This window comes from Chelonia mydas, chromosome 2 (genome assembly GCF_015237465.2).
Source record: "Chelonia mydas isolate rCheMyd1 chromosome 2, rCheMyd1.pri.v2, whole genome shotgun sequence".
NCBI lineage: Eukaryota > Metazoa > Chordata > Testudines > Cheloniidae > Chelonia > Chelonia mydas.
The window spans coordinates 63,058,400-63,073,224 of NC_057850.1; the positions used below are offsets into that span (position 1 = coordinate 63,058,400).

The window sequence follows — 14,825 nt, forward strand, 5'->3', positions numbered from 1 at the left end:
TTATACTTTCTTTGTCTCTACAGTTATAGTTCAAAAATCCATTGTCCGCACTTGTGACAGGATAATCCCTACCGCTTGTGTTTTCCTGTCTAGGGCCTCCCCTGGAGACTTTACGATCACTTGATTAACATTTTGCTCAGACGGTAATGTGTGTCCATTGGGAGCCATACAATACTCAGTTTGCATATAGACGGACAGATAAAGGTCTCTTGCCTGAAAGAAACTTGTTTCTCAACTTTTTTGCCCCAAGCCACAGACCTGAAGAACATAAATTTCAGTATATAAACATAACTCCTTACATATTCTCTGTACACACATTTTACAATGATTGAGGACCAGTATGACAGACTTTTATTACATACCTTATGTGACACGCTTCGATGAACTACTATATAGATACCAGACCCAAAGATCCCTGTAACCTCTGTGCACCCCAGTGCCCTCTGTCAGCGGACACCAAGGGGTCCCTAGGTCACAAATATCCTCTCTAAGCCTGTTCTCCAAGCCACTTCAATCTATCCCAAGTAACATCTCACTTCTCTATTGTCTGTGGGCTTGTCTTCACTGCAGACTTGAGCATTGCCCCCAACTCAAGTTCATCCACACACAAAAACCCTTTAACTTGAATGTGGTGGTTCTTTCAACTCAAGCGGGCTAGCCTGTCACGCGTTATAGGCTATAGCTTGAGTTTGCACAGCTTGTCAGTCACATGGTAACACAGCCATGCTGCAGTGAGGACACAGGCTAGCTCCACTTGAGTAATGTAATTCCGTCTGTGTGCCAAGGAAAGGACAAATAAGTTATCCCACAACTCACTGGGAAAAAATTCATAGAGCAGCTCAGTTTGCTGCAGTGCAGAGAACCATGGGATATGCCCCTAGAAGTCTTCACACCACACACGAGTGAGTGCAGTGTGGTCATAGTAGCTGAAAAGTTATTTTACAATGTGGCCACTCGCACTTGAACAAGGCTAACTCAAGAGAATTAACTTGAGTATAGATTACTTGAGTTAATTCTGCAGTGAAGACATGCTCTCTGAGACATGAGGGGGAGGAAAAGAAAATAAAGAAATGTAGCTGAACTGCTAAGATTGGTGCAGATAATGTTAATTTGTGCAGCTTGTGATTTCTAACTATAAAGATGTGCTTGACATTGTTTTACTGTACACATAAATTATTGTAGCGAGATACCAAAGTGTCATGAAGGAGCCTGGAAAAACCTGACCAAGTCAAGTGATTCTTAGAGAGTTGTTAGCAGATGATAATGTTTGTTTAAACCACAAAATCCTAACACGATTGTTGGTCTGCCACATAATGAGCAATCTAAATTAATTTTGAAAAGAAATGCATAAATGAATATGTAATCATTATTTATTTGCTTTAAAACAGGTCCTGAAACTGGCTCCAAATGATGGCTTTGCTAAAGTACATTATGGCTTCATCCTCAAGGCAGAAAACAAGATAGTAGAGAGCATTCCATATTTGAAGGTGGAATTCCCGTATTAGTCATTTTCTTTCTTTCTTTCTTTTTCTTTCTTTCATGAAAAATACATTTTACTGGTAGAACAGGGGGAGGGGGAATTGTGATAACACAGGTTTAGCTATAAGCACAATAGTTATAAATAACTATTTATACTACCCCAGAATATATTCATAACTGCACAGATCTGTAAATTGAGACACCCTTATATATCCAAGATTCAAGCATAAAGTATTAATATTTCCTTGGTCACTAATGAATGATCTTATGTGATGGACAGGTTTGAGTTTCTGATTGTTTTGAGATTGGCAGTATGGGGCCAACCTTAAGGTGCTTGAGTAATCCAAATTATTCATCTGCATACTTTTGAATGTTTGGGAGGAAAGTTTGTAAAGTGAAACCCTGTCTTGGAATTTCCAGGCTTCCTAAAAAAAACAAAAAACCTTCTTTTTGTGGGGGAGGGCTGTGAAGGAAGATGCAGTTGAAAAAACTACAGTGTTTCTAAGATTTTTTTGACTGAAGTAAGTGTTATTCATTCAACCTCAATGGGTAGTGATCAATGGCTCAATGTCTAGTTGGCAGCCGGTATCAAGCGGTTTTGTTCAACATCTTCATTTAATGATCTGGATGATGGGATGGATTACACCCTCAGCAAGTTCACAGATGACACTAAGCTGCGGGGAGAGGTAGATACACTGGAGGGTAGGGATAGGGTCCAGAGTGACCTAGACAAATTGGAGGATTGGGCCAAAAGAAATCTGATGAGGTTCAACCAGGACAAGTGCAGAGTCCTGCACTTAGGACAGAAGAATCCCATGCACCGCTACAGGCTGGGGACTGACTGGCTAAGTGGCAGTTCTGCAGAAAAGACCCTGGGGATTACAATGAACAAGAAGCTGGATATGAGTCAACAGTGTGCCCTTGTTGCCAAGAAGGCTAACGGCATATTGGACTGCATTAGTAGGAACATTGCCAGCAGATCGAGGGAAGTGATTATTCCCCTCTATTTGGCACTGGTGAGGCCATATCTGGAGTATTGCATCCAGTTTTGGGCCCCCCATTACAGAAAAGATGTGGACAAATTGGAGAGAGTCCAGCGGAGGGCAACAAAAATGATCAGGGGGCTGGAGCACATGGCTTACGAGAAGAGTCTGAGGGAACTGAGCTTATTTAGTTTGCAGAAGAGAACAGTGATGGGGGATTTGATAGCAGCTTTCAACTACCTGAAGGGGGTTTCCAAAGAGGATGGAGCTAAGCTGTTCTCAGTAGTGGCAGATGACAGAGGAAGCAGTGGTCTCAAGTTGCAGTTGGGGAGGTCTAGTTTGGATATTAGGAAAAACTATTTCACTAGGAAGGTGGGGAAGCACTGGAATGGATTACCTAGGGGAGTGGTGGAATCTCCATCCTTAGAGGTTTTTAAAGCCCAGCTTGACAAAGCCCTGGCTGGGATGCTTTAGTTGGGGTTGGTCCTGCTTTGAGCAGGGGATTGGGCTAGATGACCTCCTGAGGTCTCTTCCAACCCTAATCTTCCATGATTCTTCTATGATTCTATGAACCTAAATTCCAGGATAACAAATAATTTTACTTGTATATATTTATTTAGTGATATTTTACATGCCTATTTCTTGGATTGAATGGACAGCTTGCTGTAACAGCTAAATTAACTCAGTTTTACTGGTGTTTCTTTTTATTTCTTTCTCTAGGAAGGCCTAGAGTCTGGTGACCCTGGCACTGATGATGGACGCTTTTATTTTCATTTAGGTGATGCCCTGCAGAGAGTTGGAAGCAAAGAGGTACGAGTCTTACATATCCCTTATTCTAAAAAATGCAGTCCTGCAAGGTGCTGAGCGCTCTCTTTCCAATCCAGAAAAGCACCTAAGCATGGTCGTAACATTGGGAACGTGAGTAGTCCCATTGGTTTAACAGCCTAGAGTGTGGTGGTGCTCAGACTGTAAGACATCAGCAGCAGAAAGTCTGCCTGGAGTGTGGGTGCACAGCAACCCATTGTTAAATCCTGATCCACCGGAGCGGGAGGGAAGGGCACAGAAAGATAACCAGTGCAAACCAAGGAGTAGACAGGGCAGCCAGAGGAATTCACAGATTCAATGAGTGAAATTTTTGACTAAAAAGTCTGTGTTTGACTAAAAGATATGCTGCTACCACTGAAGGTGGAACCAACTCTGGACTACAGGAACTTTTCCCCCAGGGACAAAAATAGATGAATACAGTATGTGTGCATGTTTGCTCACAGGTTCAAAGTAACAAACTCCCTTCGACCTCAACAATGGGAGTAGGACTCTCACTGCAACGGACATATAAGTAGTGCAGGACTTGGAACCAGTGCATTGGTTTCCTGTAATCATTCATGTGTTAAATTAGCAGGCAGATCAGAAAAATAGGATCCTTGCTTAAATATTGAGGATTTTTCTTCAGGACATAATGCGCACAAAATATGATGGAAACCAAGAGAGCTTCTGATTTATTGAATTTAGTATATTCAAAGTTACACATGTGGATTAGCCCTACTTCTTTTGAGCGGAAATCAGAAGACATGGGTGTTTTTTAAACTATGAATCCTAATATTGACAGGAAAATAAAAAAGTTTCTTTGATAAGGAATATGGACAGCTGAAAACAAGAAGTTTTCTATTTGTGTGTTGTTTATCAGTGACACAAAAAATATTTCAGAGGCATTGACATTCAAGCCATTTTAGAAATGCAGTCCTCTTGTGTATCTTATATCCAATCATTGGAACAAATGAATCTGCTCATGGCATTTCTGTAGTCAACATAAACCAGTGGCTATAATCAGATTTTGGCTGTGATCTTAACTGGAACCAGATAACCAAATATGACTGACCTTCAATTATTCTATGAAAATCTTATAGAACTGTGATTATAACTCCTCATGGAACAATTAGACTGAAGCTAAATCTCCAGATCCAGGTGACAATATTTTAGCACCTCAATTTTTAAAGTTGGGCTATCTCTTGTGGAAGTTTAATAAAATATCCCTCTGCTGAATTCTTGTGGATTTAAAAATTAATTTGCAAATAAGAATTAGTTGGCCTCCCCTTTATATATATATTTACTAATTTGTATTTGTACTAATATATATATATAAATAAATAAAACAAAATTGAAATGCTTTTATGCTCAAAGTGGAGAAGATTAAGGAGAAGAAGAAGAATCCTGCTTGTAAGGACTATACTAGAGGACTAAATTATTGATTGTGTGTGGCTAACGATACCACACAGACACAATTAATTTGTACCATCCTAATTCCCAAGTAGGGATTTGTACTAATATGCATGGAGCTGAAGGCCAAAGTTCTGTAGAAAAAGATCTAATCAATGATGAATGAACTTCTTGGGGTAGAGCAGACTGTTAAATTTATCACAATGGGAAAGTCCACTGTTAATCTAACTTTTTCTCACTGGCCTTGCTAGACTTGCTGAACTTCAAGATTTAATCAAGGAAAGAGATCAGTACATAAGGAACATATGGAATTGTCATCACAGAAAGTAGACATTCATCTATTAGGGCTAAATTAGCAATTCATCTTTGGTAAATTGCAGGGGGTAGAGTAGAAGAGGCTCTTTCCAACTCAAATAATCCTATAAGATGGCACACTGAATTAAAAAAATATAAAATAAATGGAAAGTGCTATGTAAAGAATAAGTGGAGAAAATGATTTTTCATGGGGATTATATGGACTAAGTAATTATCAGACTATTAATCAATTGGAAAACATTGTTTATTGTTGCAGCTATCTTAAATTATAGAGTGGGCTCCGCCTAATCTTTCCTGACATTAACAGATGTATTTGAAATAAAAATGTTTTTAATATGGGCTAACAATAAAATACGTCCCTACACATAAATAGCACTAGTGATCTCTCTCCACAGTCAGTAGTTCAAACAGGTAATACAAACTCTTGTCACCTGGGCTAGCTTTAGGTATATTGCAAATGAGCATGTAAAGTCTACTAGTAGCCATAGTTGTTACAACTACAGGCTGAGGAACATATGTTAAAAATCATCCTGTTTCCATTTCAGAGGCTTAACCCAGATAAACTTAAACTATAAAGATATACTGGAGATTACCCAAGGTAATACATAACATTTTTATGATCCATACCTGAAGACACAATTTTAAAAATGTCCTCTCAGAAACTTGTAATATTTTATAGCAGTCAAAAGGAAAAGCTCCAAGGCTGTCCACTGTTATTCTATTTGTCAACACGGCTTTTCAGTGCTTTATACATCTACTGTAAGAGCACATTTTGCAGCAATTCTCTCCTTCATAGATCAGAGTTTTATACACCAGAGTATCATCCAACGTTTTAAGAGTGATGAAAACTTAAACATAGACCTCCAAAGAAATAATTCTCTCTGGTTTCATAGCCCTTGATGGTTGCTTAATAACTTGTCTTTGAAATCCAACTCAGCCACTAAAGTGTAAAGTACTTTTTTTATTTGAACAAAAGTGTATTAAGTAATTGGTTAAAATGACACATCAGATTTTTTGGGAAGGAATTCCATTATGTGAAGAAATCCAATAGCTTCTTTAATCGGTGACGGCTAAGATTAAGTCAAAGCATGCAGTACTGTAGTATCTGATTCCTATACAAGAAACACTTCTATTTTTGTTTCTACTTCTCTAGGCTTTTTGGGGCAGTTTAATATGCTGGCATTACTGTCCTATACTGGATGGAATGTCAAATGTGCTTAGTTGGATTGTATTCATTTTTGTCTATAGGCTTACCTACAGAGAGAACCAAAAGTGATTGTCCTTTCGCTTAAATGTTAAACATCTGTATTTCTACTGCAGACAATCTTGGGTGTTCATCCTTTGTGCCATATGTGTGCAGTTTACTAGATGACTGTAGTTACTGTGTACAGCCAGGGATTCACTGTAACAGAAGGGATAAGGGGACTGTTTTCTATTCTATGTTTGTACAGTCTAGCACAGAGTGCCTAACCGGGGCCTTTACGTGTTACTGGAATACAAATAATAATAATAATTAATACAACATCATAAACACACGCAGTGTTCCACCTTCTGGTGAGTTCTCTTTGGAGTAGATCATCTTTTCTTCTCCTTGGATCTGTACTTTAGTGGCAGAAAAAGGCAAAATTAACCTTGCCTGCTGATAGAGGGTGAGAGCCTACGATTCCTTGCTTATGTGAGTAGTCCCACTGAGGTCAAGCTTGCAGGATCAGACCAAAGCAAGAGCATAAGAGTTAAACAGGATTTATTGTGGAGCAGTGGTTAGCAAACTGTGGCACACTGGCTGCAATCAAATGGGTCTTTATAATTGATTCAATAAATCAAAATGTGCACAGTCATATGGAGCTGGGTGGGGAGAAGGCAGCTGCCAGTCAGCCCCTGCCTCTAGGGGTTATTGTTCCCATGCTGGGCAGTCAGGATGCTGGAGCTGGGTCTCCTCTCTGGCACCAGCTGATCTTCCTCCCCTGCCTCAACCTCTGCTCCCCAGCTGGCTTGGAGTGGCTGAGGCATGGTAGAAGAGGGGTGGGCAAGCAGGGTGGGTCCTCTGTTTCAGGAGGTCTGGGAGAGGGGCTCTTGGCAGCACTGCCTTGAGCAGGGAAGCCTTGGAGAGGGAACTGGAGAGCAGGGAGAATTTCGGGGTCACCTCCTGGTCTGGTGAGTGTGATGTGTTGGCTAGTATGGAATCAGGATTCCTCTCTCACAAAGCCCCTGGTTCCATGGTGTCTGAGTGCCTCACAGTCTTTATGGTATTCTTCTGCACAGCATCCCTGTGTGCTAGGGAAGTGCTGTCATCCCTGTTCTATGGATGGGGAACTGGGGATTGGCGGGGGGAGAGTGATTTGCTCATCTGGAGCAAGGGATTGAACCCCCAAGTCTCCCATGTCCGAGGTTAGCCCCTGAACTATTGGAACAGCTGTCCTCTTAGTGAATTACCATGGGTTGATTTTCACCTGTCTTGGTGAATACAGACTGGAATGTCTCACAACTGTGGTTGACTCGAGCTATCTATTTTTTTCTTAAGTGCTTATTACCAGGCTATCTTAAAGGACAAAATGGTGCTTCTCTAGGAAGCCTGTTGCTTTGCCAAGAGGGAGTGTCATTCAGAGGTGTTGAAATGCCTTTTTAAGATTATTCTTTTCTGCTGAAGTTGGGCTGATGTAAATTGTTTGTTAACAATTGCAATCTGCTAGGCATACAGGTGGTATGAGCTTGGGCACCAGAGAGGACACTTTGCATCAGTTTGGCAGCGCTCTCTCTACAATGTTAATGGACTAAAAGCTCAGCCTTGGTGGACAGCAAAGGAAACTGGTTATACTGAATTGGTGAAGGTAAGTAAAGAGTTTCTCCCTCTCTTTTTACCTAATAGACTATAAAGTTAACTCCAGATGCTTTACACTGGGTGGCTGAAATAGATTTAATTAGTAAATACAACATTTACATGATAGGCCATTGAAGTTTATCAGGTGCAAAATGACATCAGAAACTCAGTGATTTGCACCAATGATGGGCACCCTCTATGAACTGTTGAGTTTTTGTAATTAGTAAGGGCTGAATCCTTCATCCCTTGTACTACAAAAGTCAGTGGCTTCATTCAGAGTTTTAATTGCATCAGAAATATGAGCCGAGGCCCCAAGTGACAGATACAATAAAGGATACCAGGATAATACTGTTTAGTTCTTTTAATGTTCTTTGCTCATTTAATTTGACAGTGTAGTTCAGTTTTAATATTTATAGTAATACTTCATCTTGTGCAAAAATGTATTCTAGTATATCTTGTGAAGAATACAGCCTTAAACAGAGACCTTGCTACAACAGACTGCTGTGAAATCCTTGATGAGAAATGGGAAGAAGTAACATTTTTGTGCATACTTGTGTGTTGCAAAGTGTGAATCAGCAACATTCTACTATGCGGGCATTTTAAAAACACGACTACTCATTTCCATGAAAAAACAGACTGATTCCTCCAAGGCAGCCATTTTTATATTTATATATAAAACAACATATGTTATGGTTCTGGTGCAGCTCTAAAGCAAAAAAATTGACTGTCCATTGTAATTTCCCAGTTACTGAGAAAAACACATTTTCCTGAATAACTTTTGATTGAATATAAAATCTGCGTGTATCTACTGTGGCAGAGCTCCGATCTTGTCCCTGTGGGTCCCGCGCGTCCAGGCGGTTTATGCTAGCCTCAGAGGCTCACTGCAACCCTCCACGTAGCCCTTCTCTCTCCGGGGCCAGGGATACAGTCTACTGAGCCCTTTTCATCATAAGCCAGCAAGGAGGTTGGTGAGAGAACTCCCACAGTCACTGTTGCTCCTACGGCCTCATACCAAAACAGTTTAGCCTCCTGTCCTGACAGGGGCCTGTTTTCCCCTCCCAGGAGGTGTTTCTATAGTGGTGGATTGGGGGGAACCCGGGCCCGCCCTCTACTCTGGGTTCTGGCCCAGGGACCCCAATGGTAGCAGCTGTTGGCACCCAACCTTTCACTGCCAGAGTTGCTACCTTTCCCTGGGCCACTTCCCCACAGCTCGCCTGCTTCTCCCTTACCAATGACTTGAGGGTGTCTTCATTAACCAGCCCTTCAGCCATACTTCCTCTCCTCTGGCTCCTCCCTGCCTGACTGGAGTGAGCCCTTTTATATTATCAGAGGGCCCTTAATTAGAGTCAGGTGGTCACCTTAGCTTAATGGCCTCACCTGACTCTTTGAAGGTTAATTGGAGTCAGGTGTTCTCATTAGCCTGGAGCAGCCCCTGCTCTGGTCATTCAGTGGCCAGAAGCACTGCCTTCTGCTCCTCTGCTGAACCCAACTGGCCTGGAGGGAGGAGGGAGACTGCTGCTCTTGCTGCTGGGCCTCTGAAGCTAGCTCCTTGGTTCCCTGTCCTACCTCCAGCCTGGTTCTCCCCCCTCCCCACGTGGTACCCCTGCCCTGATTGGCCCCTTATTCAGTGTGCCCATGCCCCACCCCCCATGCGCTTGTACCTTTCGCCTGTTTGGGTTTGCCCCTATCTCACTGCACCCCCTAACGTTGTTATGACCCCCCTCCCCTAGTGCAGCTAGAGGAGCCGGATTCCCATTCTGAGTCAGTGACTGCACCCCACGAGCCCTTGATAGCCCCCCTGTCCAGCCCACCCCTTTTGGTGCCCTCCTCCCCTGCCTGCAGCCTAGCGGGGAGGAGTGGTCGACCTGCTTCCCATTTCCCCTCCTGGTGTTTTCCCCTCCCTCTCTGCTCATTATGGCGGGGGACATGGTGGGTGGGGCCCCTCCAGCAGCCCCAGCTGCCCCTCTCCCGCCTGCCCTTCCATCACCCCCCACCCCCCGAGCTTCTACCCTAACCGCCGCTACCAAACCACCGACCACTGCCCCCGCCGGGGCGCCGGCAGCGGCAGGCACCGGGGTGACCTCCACTGCTGCCACCTTCCTCGCCCCCTCAGATTCTGGGGGAGCCCCCCCAACCGGTGTGAAGGGCCAGGGTAGGAAGAAGGGGAAGGGCCCTGCCAAAAAGACCAGGCCCTCCATGGCAGGGACTGCCCTCACTGCCACGGCCCCTCCACCGGCCGCAGCCTCCCACCCCGCTGTTCCCTCCGCCAGCTCTGCGGGTGTCCGTCCACCGGCCCCCAGGGCATACGCCCAGGTGGCGGCAGCCCCCCCTCCTGCTGCTGAGTCATCTCTCCCGCCCACCGCCTCCACTACCAGCTATAGCAGCCGGGGCCCCTTCCCGACCTTGACCAGGAAGCACGGCGTCCGTTTCCTCCTGGTGCCCGCCTCGCCCCACGTGGAGACATACGTGCGGGCGTTGGCGAGGGTGGTGGGGCCCACGGCCATTTTGTGGCGGCCTCCAAAATGTATGGCAAGGTCGTCTTCTTCTTAGCATCGGAGGCCGCCGCCCACGAGGCGGTGGAGAAGGGCCTGGCGGTGGGGGGCATGTTCGCCCCCCTGGAGCCGCTAGAGGACCTGGGCATCCGCCTGGTCCTGACCTCTGTCCCTCCCTTCCTTCCCAATGCCACCCTATTACCCACCCTTTCGACCCTGGGGAAGCCCATTTCTGTCGTGGGACCCCCCCCGGGCTGCAACGACCCCGCCTTCCGTCACATCCTCTCGTTCCGCCGGCCAGTGCAGCTCCAACTGCCACCGGCGGCATGTGGCGGAGAGGCGCTTGAGGGGTCGTTCTTGGTCCCCTACCAGGGGGCCCATTACCGGGTGCATTATTCCATGCGGGAGGCCCGGTGCTACCTCTGCCGGGCGATGGGGCACATCCGGAGGGACTGCCCCTTGGCCCGGCAAGGAGGGGCATCTGGGACCCCCGAGCCCCGGCAGGGCACCGGCCCCGTCATTGCCGGCGCCCCTGGCTGCCCGGCACCCGAAGCCGCCCCTCCTCCTACTCAGTCCACCAGTGCTCCCCCTCGGTCCCGAGGGGTGCTTCCCCCAGCGCGCCCAGATGAGCGGGAGAGCCCCACCTCTGCTGCCTGCAATCTGGCAGGGCTCCTAGAGGAGGGTGTGGCAGGGATACCGCCGGGCCTGGGCGAGGACCGGCCGCAGGGGGAATCTTCCCTCCCTCGTGCTGCCCCACCACTGCCTCCCACAGTCCTTGAGCCATCGCCCCTGCCCCCCAACCCGACCCCTGTTAGCTGGCCCCCCGATGATGCCATGGAGGGCTGGGCCCTAGTCCAGGGGAAACGGGGGAAGTGGAAGGCTCGAGCTCTGCTCCTTTCCGCCGATGCGGGAGCCCCCCGGAAGACCAGAAAGGGGGGCACCGATGCCGAGCCTTCTGCCTTGCCAGCGGGTGCGTTCGATCCCCCGGTACCGGCTGGGGAAGACGTGGCAGCACGGGAGGGCAGTTCCTTCCCTCCATTGGAGTCCCTTCCCTCCAAGGCCCCCGATGGAGCCCCTGTGAGCCCTGAGGCAAGCGTCGCTTCGGGCACTGGCGGGGAGAACTCTGGGGTGGTGGAAGGAGAGCTCCCTTCCATCTAGGAGGAGATCGAGGCCCTGGGTCTGTACCCGGTCACCCAGCGGGAGGATGACCCTCTGCCAGCGGGCCTCGATCTGAGCAACCTCACCCCGGCCCCGCCTTCTCCATGCTCCCTCCCCCTAACCACTGTTTCTGCTCCCTCCTCCAAGGGTTCCCTGGGCTCCTCCATCTGCCCGGCTGTGGGTGGCACCCTGCTGTTGGCCGCCGAGCCCACCGAGGCGACTGCCAGTGCCGTGCGGCTGGGACCCGAGCCCCACGGGCTGCCCCTCGTGGGCATGTGGCGACCGACCTCCTTCCCGGGCGGGGACCCCACTGAAGATGTCGTGGCAACTACGTCGGCTGTTGTGCCGGAGCCCAGCATCACAGAGGGCCCCCTTCCCTGCTCCCAGCTCCCAGAGCTTGATCGAGAGGGGCTATTTCCCAGCGGCCTGGCTACTGCGGCCCAGGATCCAGCTTTTGCCCCTCTCCAAGACTCTGCACCCGACCCCTGCCTTGCTCCCACTCTGGATCCCTGCCTTGCCCCTGATGTCAACCCCGTCCCTCTCCCCTCCACCTCCCGTGATATTGCTGCCCCTGGGGCCGTCATCTCCTCGCTCCTAGACGATAGCCCACAGGGAGCGGCCTCTGTATTTCCCAGTGCTGACTCACTAGGGGCTGCTATCTTCCCTCCGCCGCCCCCAATGAAGCCGGGATTTGAGGGGGGCTGCGTGGCACCAGCCCAACGGGCGCCACGTCGGGGGTCTGCTCCTTGCCTGCCCGTTTCGGTGGGCCACGGGGCTGTGTCAGTGGTCCCTCCGGAGGAAAGCCGGGGCTAGTGACCCCGGCCCATCATACACTGCGAGAGGAGCTGCGGGACTTCCTTGAGGATGTCCGGGGCTCCTGTAACAAGGTGCAGCTCGCTCTTCAGCGATGGGGGGACTTCCATCAAATCCTCCAGGCCGCGAGGGCCCTCATGGGGGAGGGTAAAAGGACCGGGAAGCAGGCTGCCGCGGCCTACCAGCGGGTCCGCCTCTTCTGTGACTCCCTACTCACCTACGGGGTAGGTCACAGATTGTTGCGTGGCCCATTGGGAACCGCGAGCGTCCCTGCTGGCGAGGATCCCCCCCAGCCCTCCTCATGGCACTTCTCACCATCACAACGTTAAAGACCCGGGGCTGTAGGATGGATCTCCGCAGGTACCAGGTGCTCTCCTTCCTTCGGGAGGGGGTACTCTGTGGTTTTCCTGCAGGAGACCCATACGGATCTGGCTGCCGAAGATAGCTGGCGGCTGGAATGGGGGGACAGGGTCTACTTTAGCCATCTCACAGTTCGTACAGCTGGAGTGGCGACCCTGTTCTCCCCCGACCTATGGCCCGAGGTGCTGGGGGTCGCCAAGGCTGTGGCGGGCCGCCTGCTGCACCTCCAGGTCTGTATGGAGGGGCTCGTCGTCAGTCTTGTCAACGTCTATGCCCCGACATCGGGCCCGGAGTGGCTGCGTTTCTTTCAGCAGGCGTCCGCCTTCGTCGACACCTTGGATCCTCGTGAGTGCCTGGTCCTGGGCGGGGACTTTAATACTACCCTCGAGGAGCGGGACCGCTCGGGGGCCGAGCAGTGCCCGGCTGCCGCGGACATCCTCTGGGAGATAGTCGACCATCACTCCCTGGTGGACGTCTGGCGTGACCACCACCCGGACGACGTCTCGATGTTCACTTTTGTCCGGGTGGAGGCCCATCGGTCGCGACACTCCCGGTTGGACCGCATCTATTTATCACGTTTCCACCTTTCACGGGCCCACTTCTCCAGCATCCGGCCGGCCCCATTCTCCGATCATCACTTAGCCACTGTGACGGTCTCTCTCTGTGTAGAGAGGCCAGGGCTGGCCTATTGGCATTTTAACAACAGCTTGTTGGAGGATGTGGGCTTTGTGGCGTCCTTCCGGGAGTTCTGGCTGGCCTGGTGAGGGCAGCGGTGTGCCTTTCCCTCGGTGCGGTGGTGGTGGGACCTGGGGAAGGTGCGCGCCCGGCTCTTCTGTCGTGACTACACCCGGGGCGCCAGCCGACGGAGGGATGCAGCGATAGGGCAGTTGGAACGGGAGGTCTTAGAGCTGGAGAGGTGTCAGGCCGCCAGCCCCGAGGATCCATCCCTCTGCGGGACAAGCTGGGAGGAGCTCCGGGCCCTCGAGGACCATTGGGCCCGGGGTGCCTTTGTTGGATCCCACATCCGCCTCCTTTGGGAGATGGATTGCGGCTCCTGCTTCTTCTACACCCTGGAGAAAAGGAGGGGGGCCAAGAAGCACATCACCTGCCTCCTAGCAGAGGACGGCACCCCCTCACGGATCCGGCGGAGATGTGCGGGAGGGCCAGGGCCTTCTATGCAGGGCTTTTCTCCCCGGATACGACCGATTCTAATGCTTGCAGAGTGCTTTGGGATGAACTCCCGATGGTCAGCACAGGCGACCAAGACCGGCTAGAGCTGCCTCTCACTCTGGCTGAGTTTTTGGAAGCCCTCCGCTGCATGCCCACCAATAAATCTCCGGGCATGGACGGTCTGACCGTGGAGTTCTACCGTTTGTTCTGGGATGTCCTCGGCCGAGACCTAGTCACCGTCTGGGCCGAGTCTCTGCAGAGCAGGGTCCTCCCTCTTTCGTGCAGGCGAGCCGTGCTCGCCTTATTGCTGAAGAAGGGGGACCTCCGCGATTTACGAAATTGGCATCCCGTCTTGCGCCTCAGCACGGACTACAAGGTCGTAGCGAAAGCCATCTCGCTGCGGCTAGAGTCCATGCTGGTGGACGTGATCCACCCAGACCAGACCTACACCGTCCCGGGCCGCACCATCTTCGACAACCTGTATCTGGTCCGGACCTCTTGGAACTCGGGTGTAGGGACGGTCTGTCGTTTGCCCTCCTATCCCTGGATCAGGAGAAGGCGTTCGACAGGGTGGACCATGGGTATCTCCTGAGCACTCTGCAAGCGTTTGGCTTCAGACCCCAGTTTGTGGGTTTTCTCCGGGTGCTGTACGCCTCCGCAGAGTGTCTGGTCAGGCTCACCTGGACCCTGACCCAACCGGTCAGCATCGGGCGAGGAGTACGGCAGGGGTGCCCACTCTCGAACAAGCTGTACGCTCTGGCGATCGAGCCCTTCCTCTGTCTCCTCCGCAGGAGGTTGACGGGGTTGATGCTGTGGGAGCCGGAGCTGCGGCTGGTCCTGTCGGCATACGTCGACGATGTGCTCCTCGTGGTCCAGGACCTGGGTGACTTGGCGTGGGTGGAGGCTTGCCAGGCCATCTACTGGGCAACCTCCTTTGCCCGGGTCAACTGGGTCAAGAGCTCTGGCTTGGTGGTAGGGGACTGGTAGCAGGCAAGCTCCCTCCCACCCGCACTTCAGGCCATC

General features: G+C 50.0%; 1 protein-coding gene across 1 annotated transcript in view; it reads left to right on the forward strand.

The window, feature by feature from the left end:
* The window catches only part of LOC102937266 (aspartyl/asparaginyl beta-hydroxylase), a 125,827-nt gene that overhangs the window by 89,725 nt on the left and 21,277 nt on the right, over nucleotides 1-14,825 (forward strand). The window contains exons 22-24 of the mRNA XM_043539580.1: nucleotides 1,389-1,487; nucleotides 3,183-3,272; nucleotides 7,682-7,819. Coding sequence (XP_043395515.1) covers nucleotides 1,389-1,487; nucleotides 3,183-3,272; nucleotides 7,682-7,819 — 327 coding nt within the window. The remainder of the gene's footprint in view (nucleotides 1-1,388; nucleotides 1,488-3,182; nucleotides 3,273-7,681; nucleotides 7,820-14,825) is intronic.